Source organism: Pollicipes pollicipes, unplaced genomic scaffold, assembly GCF_011947565.3.
Source record: "Pollicipes pollicipes isolate AB1234 unplaced genomic scaffold, Ppol_2.1 Scaffold_4740;HRSCAF=5597_pilon_pilon_pilon, whole genome shotgun sequence".
In the NCBI taxonomy this organism is placed as follows: domain Eukaryota; kingdom Metazoa; phylum Arthropoda; class Thecostraca; order Pollicipedomorpha; family Pollicipedidae; genus Pollicipes; species Pollicipes pollicipes.
This window is the reverse complement of record NW_023596545.1, coordinates 5335922-5344602: the sequence shown is the minus strand read 5'-3', so window position 1 is coordinate 5344602 and position 8681 is coordinate 5335922. Positions and strand designations below refer to the sequence as shown.

At 53.2% G+C, this 8681-nt stretch overlaps 1 protein-coding gene across 1 annotated transcript; it reads left to right on the top strand.

Moving 5' to 3' along the window:
* The first annotated feature begins 5820 nt into the window (after window positions 1-5820).
* LOC119099099 (uncharacterized) lies at window positions 5821-8251 on the top strand. The gene is made up of 3 exons (XM_037222175.1): window positions 5821-6202; window positions 7064-7310; window positions 8038-8251. Exons 1-3 carry the CDS (start codon window positions 6092-6094, stop codon window positions 8088-8090), a joined length of 411 nt encoding a protein of 136 aa, XP_037078070.1. The 5' UTR covers window positions 5821-6091; the 3' UTR covers window positions 8091-8251.
* The last annotated feature ends 430 nt before the right edge of the window (window positions 8252-8681 follow it).

Here is an 8681-nt window from a genome sequence, read left to right as displayed (position 1 = left end):
ACCGCGTCCTCCCACGCCACGACGTCGTCCCCGGCGCCAGTGTGTTCCCCGACCATGCGTCACCGCGCGCGGCGCCAGCCCGCGTGGATGAAGGACTATGTGTAAGCAATCATCTGAAGAAGGGAAGGGATGTAGTGTCTATGTAACGTCGAAATGAAAATCATCCACATTCCCCTGTATGATCATACCCTCCCGGGCTAGTGTTTAGTGTTTGCACCGAACCAAACCATACGCGAGTTGATCCAGCTCCATAGACATCACAAGGTGGTTGTGCATGCCAACCATACGCGGATTGCCACACTTAGAGGTGAGCAAGTGCAAATATGTAGAATCCCGTGCGAAAAGTCGGTTCTATGCGTGATGGACATCAAACGATCACGAATTTCACCAACTCACTGAACCAGTCCTATTCTAACCACAAATTTTGGGCGAGCGGGCCCGCGTGTCCAGTGGATGGATGGTTAGCATGCTTGTCTCCCACGTGGTAACCCCGGGTTCCAACCTCGGCGATGGCCTCTGTTAAGTGGATGGCCTAATGGTATATCGGCGTGGCGTGATGATCCCAACTCGCTTCACTTCTAAGCGGGATGAATTCTAATTTGGGCTTTTCATACCGGACGGCAGCGTAGTTTCTAATACCAGAGGGAGGACTAAAGATAAAGAGGACTCCGTCCTTCCAAGGGGATGGGGCCCACACCATACAGAGATATTGAGGATCCCGTGAAAGTTGACCGTGAGTCTAAATGAGGCTGGCAAATTGTGCAAACATTAATTGAAAGTAAGTAATGTGTAAGCATTATGTGTAATGTAATGTGTAAAATGTGTAGACATTAGTGAAGAGTTAGCGAATGCTCAAAGATCATTCCGTCCCAGCCCGGGATGTCTACCAGCTGCCATTCTGGCGACATTGAGGTGGGTTCGCCTGATGAGTTCGTCCTGAGGCCCTCACGGATGTGCGTCCTACATTGGTGCCCTCTCTGGCGCGGAAGGCCCTTTGGCGGCTTCTGGCCGGGGCATTTGACCCGGAATAGGTGCAGGAGCCCTCATTGGGGCAACAAGATCTCTGATAACCGCAGGCGATCCAATAACTGGCACAGAGACCCATGTTTGGCCAACGGACCCTTGGCTTAAACGGGGTGAAGGCTCCCGCAAGAGCCCCGGGTCACCTCTGGCCGACTCGGGACTCCTTCCGCCACAGGGCTCTCTGTTGGACGCTCTGAGAGACCGCCCGTCTAAAGACCGCTCATTGTAGGGACTCCGACCAATGCAATCGCGGGCCTCGGTTTCGTTCCTGCTAGAGAAATGGGGCCCCAGGGCTTACAACAACACGGAGTCAACTATTCGGTGTTGTGGTCTCCGGCCGAAATAGGTGCCCGTACTGTCCCAGGGGTCCGCAATCGGCGAAAGAGGCATATTGGCTGACATTTGGGATCACAGCCATACAGGCCAGGATGACCTGCAGCCTTTTGACCCTTACGGCCATTCGGCCTTCCCATCGGTCTGTTTATCGTCAGTCTTGAAGGGCACATCGGTCCCTCTTCAGGCACCCTCGAACATTCCCTGACCAACTCGGGGGCCCTTGTCAACACTGGACCTCCGGTTAGGCGCTATGTGCTCCTGGCCGACACAAGGGCCCCTCATTGGCTCGGGGTGCACTGACCAATGTAAATCGCGGGTCCTGGCCTTGTCTCTGCTTGGGAAATGGGCTCCCGGACCCAGGCCGGGGCCCAGTCGGTGCAACGGGCCCTCTGGCTGATATTTGAGGGCCCGACCCGCACCCCCTCAATGACCTTTAGCCAGCCCTTCGGGTCCCATGTCGGATTTTCGATGTTCCCATTTGAGATTTTGTGGTGGTCACCTGAATAACACTTCAGGCTTAGGATCAGTCGCATTCTTCCCACAACAGTCTGACATCAATGGCAAACTGAATTCGGGCGAGCAGCAAAAAAAGTGGAAAAACTAAAAGTATCCCCCAAAAGCGTACCGTAACAATCCGGGGCGGATCCAGAGAGTTGGGCCACGGGGCATGCCCCCTTGGGCCCCAAATGGGCCCATTGGCTCCGGGAGGGCCCATAGGCGGCCGAACACGTGCAGTTTTTTTTTTAACACAAAACGCAACAAAACTGGGCATCTTTGGACTTTCAGGCCACCAACAACAGTTGTAAGCGAAAGTGGAGGACCTATGTGAAGTCCCAAAAATTACTCAATGATCGGAAAAGTTGTGAACTGGAAATTTTAAGCCCCATTACGCCGTCTAAGGCTCATGCTGCTTTCGGGGGACTTATATGTGCCTTGCAGGTCCGTTTCAGTCGTTTAGGAGCATTCCACGTTGTCTTTCATTTCTTTGCATTTGCTCAGAGGCCCCTGCGCTGTTGTTGGGGCCCTTCCTGTTAGTGTGCCGGGGAACTCTTGTCAATCACGGGCCCTTCCACTAATTATTTCCATTCGTCAGAAAGGCTCTGTGAGTGGTAGCCAGAGTTCCATACCTTAACCCGCCGGGGTATTCTCGGTTGCTCAGGGGCCCTTTACGTGGGTATCGGTTAACCTACCGACACTCGCGATATGCCCATGGGTCCTCTACATTGGTCTAGGGCGTTTTCAATTCTCTGTCACTTGCTTAGGGCCCTACACTCTTGTCGGGGGGCCATCTAATGACCTCCTTGGGCACACTCAGTTGTTCGGGGGCCGTCTACTGGGTGTTTGGTAATATTTTCTGAATGAGGAGCCTACGCTTCTGTGGGGGGGGGGGGGGCTATCTGACAACCTGCGCGGGCACATTCAATCGTTCGGGGCCCCCTCTATATTGGGCCTTAGGCACGTGCCGTTTGAATGGGCCCTACGCACTTGTCTGGGGCCCCCTCTGTACGCCTCCTCGGTCACACTGGATTGCTAGTGAGCCCTGCGCCTGTTCCCCTGTTTCTCGGTGTTTGAATTTAGGGCCCTCTGTCGTATCGGGGTCATCTGATAACCTGTTCGGGTACACCCGATCTTTCGGGGCCCTCCGCATGGAGTTTTAGGTACTTCTTATTTGAATGGAGGGCCTTAAGCTCCTGTCGGGGCCCCCATTTGATAAGATGCTCTGCCCCATTCGATCGTGGGGGCCGCTACGTCTGGTTTTGGGTACTTCCTTTTCTAATGGAGTGCCCTTCGCTCTTTTCGGGGGCCCTATCTGTTAGCCTGCTGTGGCGCACTCGGCTATTCGGGGTTTTCTACATCGTGCCGTGGGTAATTCATGTTTGAACGGAAGGCTCTACGCTCTTGCCGGTGCCCCATCTGTTAACCTACCCGGGCACACTCGAATATCCGGGGGCCCTCCACATTGTGTCTTGGGTACTTCCTATCTGATTGGAGGGACCTACGCACTTGTCAGGGACCCTATCTGTTCGCCGCTTCGGGCACATTGGATTGTTCGGGTGCCCTATATATTGGGTCTTGGTGTTTGAATTTAGGGCCCTACACTCCTGTCTGGGTCACCTGATAATCTGCTCGGGTATACTCCATCTCTCGGGGGCCCTCCGCACTGGGTTTTGAGTACTTCTTATTTGAATGAAGGGCCCCGCACTCTTGTCGGGCTCCTTCTGATACGCTACTCGGGCATGATCCATCATTTTGGGGTCATTTACTTAGGATCTTCAGTGCTTGCCATTCGAATGGAGGGCCTTACGCTCTTGGGAGCTCTATTTGTTAACCTGCTCGGGCATACTCGATCATTCGGGGGCCCTCTGCATTGGGTCTTGGGTGTTTCCTATTTGAATGGAGGGCCCTACGCTTTTGACCGGGCCCTATATGCTTACTTGCTCTGATATACTAGATCATTCGAGGGTCCTCTGCATTGGGTCTTGAATGCTTTCTATTTGAATGGAGGGTTCTGCGCTCTTTTTCGGAACCTTATCTGTTAACCTGCTCGGGCACACTCGATCATTCGGGGGCCTCTACATTGGGTCTTAAATATTTCCTTTTTCAATGGAGGACCCCAAGCTCTTGACGGGGGCCCTATATGCTAACCTGTTCTGGCGCACTCGATCGTTCAGAGCCCTACACATTGCGTCGCGAGTATTTTTTATTTGGATGGATGGCTCTATGTTCTTAGCAGGCCCCAATTATTCAGCTGCTCTGGCCGGTGGCGTACGCAGAGGGGCGGGGGGGGGGGGCGCACAGGACCATGTCCCATGGACCATGCCGAGGGAACCTAAAGGCTCCAAAAGACCCATAGCCGGCCGGACGGGCGCAGTTTCCTTACAACAAAAGCACAACAAAATTGGATGCATTTGGGCCTACAGATGGCCAAGAACCATTGCTAGCAAAAGTAAAAAGTTCATAAGTAAACGAAGTTCATTCGTGATGATGGTGATGATATGGGCTTTGGGGCGCACCGACTATGTTGGTCATATGGCAACAAAGTTCATTCGTCGCTGATTGAAAGAGTGTTGCTTGGGGGAATTTTGGGGCTTCACTTTTTCCGGGGCCGCATATGCCAGAGTACACCCAGTTGCTCAGGGGCCCTTCATATAAATATCAGGTACTTTCTACTTGCTTGAAGGGCCTTGTGCCGTTGCTAGAGCTCTTATAAGGTAAGGCACGGAGACGCTCGATGCTCAGGGGCCCTCCACTTTGATCGAGGGGTCTCTCCCTTTGGTCTCATTTGCGGCTGACTTTTCACTCCTATCGAGACTCGTGTTGTTGTGAGACTCGTGCAACCTGCCCGTGCACTCTTGATTGCACAGGGATATTTATTTATGGTCTTGAATAATTCCCCTTTGCTCGCAGGGTCCTCTGCTATGACCGGGGCTTCATAGGTCAGCCTGTCGAGGCATTACCGATCGCTTATTGACCCACCACGTTGGTCTTGAGTTCCTTTTGCCTGCTCTGAGGACCCTACTTGTTGACGGGAGCCACTGTGTTGGTCTCCTGCGGCACCCATGACCGTTCAGGTTCCGTCGCTATTGGCCTTGGTGCCTTCGCCTTTGAGCAGCAGTCAAATACGCGCTGATGAATTTTTACGCACAATTGCCGAACGTCATTCTGCATGCCTCCGCCGTCGTATGCGTCATTTCCACTGGCTATTCAGTGTGTCACACCCATTTAGATATATGGTCAACCTTCACGGGATCCTCAGTATCTCTGCAGGGTGTGGACTCCCTCCCCCTAGCATTAGAAACTACGGTGCTGTCCGAAATGAAAAAACACTATTTAGGGTTCATTCTGCTTAGAAGTGAAGCGTGTTGGCATCATCACGTCACGCCGATATACCATTGAGCCACCCACTTAACAGCGGCTGTCGTCGAGATTCGAGCCGGGGCTTACCGCGTGCGAGACCAGCACGCTAACCATCCATTCTCTGGAGATTCGAGGCCGACGGCCGAAAATTTGTGATTAGAATAGAAATGGTTCAGAGTGAGCGGATGGATTTCGCGATCGTTTGATATCCATCACGCATAGAACGGACTTATCGCACGGGATTCTGCATTTCTGCATTTTCTTCCCTCCAAGGCTGCCCATCCGCGTATGGTTGACACGTACAACCATCTGAAAGACTTAGAGGGTGCATAGGCCCGGTGCGTAACCGCCCTCTGTTTTGGAGGGTGTATACGCACTGTCAATGGAATTGGGATTTTAAAATGGGGAAGGTTTTCCACTCCCACCGAACGAAAAGAAATTCACGACTTTCACCTCGAAACAACCTCATTTCCTCTGTTCAGCCTTGGGTTACCGGGGGTGCTCTGTTTAGTATCTATACGTACTAGACGCCGCCACTCAGTCGGTAATAACCATGGTTCCCCTCTTATCAAGAGTTCGTACTAGATATTCTGGAGGATTTGTTCGACAGAGGACAGTCCGTACTCAGGGCAATACAACACCGAGTACTCCGTACTAACTAGGCTTGTACTAACTAGGCTCGAGGACGCGTTGTGTGTTGTGATACAAATCATTATTTGTGTTGCGTGTCGAAGTGTTTAGTGTCTTTTTGTGGTTGTACAGAGCCGGTCTTTTTGTTGATAAGAAGACTATTTGTGCGCGATTGAGGCGAATATTCGGTTCCATGCAAACGGTTCAGTGTAGATAAGGCAGTTTAAGTATACAAAGGTTCGGTATGAGGGATAGCTGCACAGTTCTAACATGTGCATTTAAGAAGGCCCAGGATGAGGAAACTGAGCTCATGGCTGCAATTTCTAAGCTACAGGGCTTAAAAAACAAACTGAAGGTAAGTTGCAGAGTGGCATTTGTGGCAGTTTGCTGGGCTTCCACCTAGCTGTATTAGTTACCCTTGTGTTGTGTTCTGATGAAGTCAGATTGTCCTCAGTCTATTTGTAGATTGTCTTTCAATGTTTTTCTTTCAAGAAAAGTTGAATAAGCGTAAAGTAATAGGCTGTGTTTGGGATACTGACCTGACTGCCTTAACTAACTTCAGCGCACCCTCACACCGAACCCCTTTGGCACACTTTGTACACACCCTCAAAATTGGAGGGTAGTTACATATTGGGCTCATATGCCCTCCAAAATGAGTGCAAAGCCAGATGTGTAACCACCAGCTATGTGTGGGGCTTATACACCCTCCTAAATGGGGGAAGACTGCATTGGGCCTACACAGTGATACACCCCTCAAAAATCTCTATATTGAACAATTAACATACTGAAATAATAAAAATGGCCAGGGGCCATAATATCAGCCAGGGGCCCCTCATTGGCTCAGCAGGCACCTAACCAGTGTTCCATTGCTGACAAGGGCTCCTGAATTGGTTAGGGAGTGTTTGAGAGTGCTCAAAGAGGGATGATGTGTCCTTCAAGACTGAAGATCAATGGCCTGATAGGAAGGCTGAATGGCAGCAAGGGTTGAAAGGCTGCAGGTCATCCTGGCCTGTATGGCTATGGTCGCAAATGTCAGCCAACATGTCTTCTTCACCAATTGTGGATCCCTGGGACAATATGGGCACCCCAAACAGATATCCCTTTCATTATCAACAAACTGGCCTGTCGACACTGACACACAGCTGGTTCAAGCAGGATGCTTGGCTGCGTGTGGCCAGCCCGGGCCCTCCCCTCAACTGCTTCCATCCACCTACAGGTGGAGGAGCTGATTCTGATGGCCGAGATGCGACAGCGCTCCATGCAGGCGGCACGGGCCATGTGCCAGACGAGCACCGTGCAGCGGCCGCGGCCGGCGACCGGCGACGCGCCACCGTCGCCCGCCGCCGGCGGCCACTGCTCCGGCGACTGCCAGCGGCCCCCGGTGGCCGCCGATCCTCTGCCGACCGCTGGCATCAGCTACCGGCCGCTGCTGGAGTTGACCGTGCCCTCCGCCAGCTACGGAGGTAGTACAGCACCGAGGGCTGCGCTCGTGACTGCCCCTCCCCCCAGCCCGCTCGGTGCAAAAGGCATGGTGTCTCCCACGCCGCGCTGCTCTGCGTTGTCGCTCATCTCGCACCTACTAGATAGCCGGGCGCGGCACCTCCCACGCCGCGCTCACTAGATGGCTGGGCGCGACACCTCCCACGCCGCGCTGCTCTGCGTTGTCGCTCATCTCGCACCTACTAGATGGCTGGGCGCGGCACTTCCCACGCCGCGCTCACTAGATGGCTGGGCGCGACACCTCCCACGCCGCGCTGCTCTGCGTTGTCGCTCATCTCGCACCTACTAGATAGCCGGGCGCGGCACCTTTCACGCCGCTCTGCTCTGCGTTGTCGCTCATCTCGCACCTACTAGATGGCCGGCATCGGCGGAGGGTTGCGCATTTCTAGAAATGTGGACTGTTGGACGGGCTGTCCGACAGTCACAGTCGCTGCTGTAAATGACTGTGACAGCAGACTGTTGCAGACTAAGGTGGTGATAGTGTAGCGGTTAACACGTCCGCATCAACCGCTGTTCATCTGGGAAACTAAAAGTGCGGGGTTCGATTCCTCGCGGCGCACGCGCCTCCTGCCAGGGTGAAAGGCGGGCGACGCCATATAGCCCCAGCAGCTGAGCGCATGGTAAAACCTCAAATGACTCACTCGCTCATTCACTATTGCAGACTGAAACTTGTATCCCCTGTGATTGCAGGTCCACAGGAGGAAGAAGAAGAAGACGACGATGACGACGACGACGAATGCTGATTTCGAGGCGATGTGTGTCTTACATCAGAGGACGAGAGTCCTTCGAGGAGCGTGTAATTTGCAGCAATTTGTATTATAACGAGATGCATTGAACTCCCTAGTGTCTAGTGTCTTGTCTCTTTGTTTTACAACCAATCGGTCAATACACTTCTTGTTTTGCTGCTTATTTCTATTAGACGGTCGGCAGCAGTGGAGCTCCAGTGCGGGCCTCCATGGCGATGACATGACCCCGTTGTCTGCCCGGCACCGCAGGACAGGGTGTCTACATTGCCGTTCGCGCGAATGCCCAGTGGCAGGTGGCCTTGCCGATGACGGTGTGGGCGACTGGTGTTCTACGCGCCGTAAAACCTTTGACCCCGAGCCAAACTAGCTCATTGATACGGGATATCTGCATGCACACATTGGAATGCATGTCACATGCGCGGACTTAGATACCAACGACCGTGACCTAGCAGCCGCCGTGTCCTATTCTCAATCCCGTGATGTTAGCGCGGGGCCTACACTACAGGTGTCAGCGATGTGGGTGGGTGGGAACAGAGCAGCTGCCCAGTACTTGCACTGACCGCTCTACGCCAGCGGTTCCGGACATCC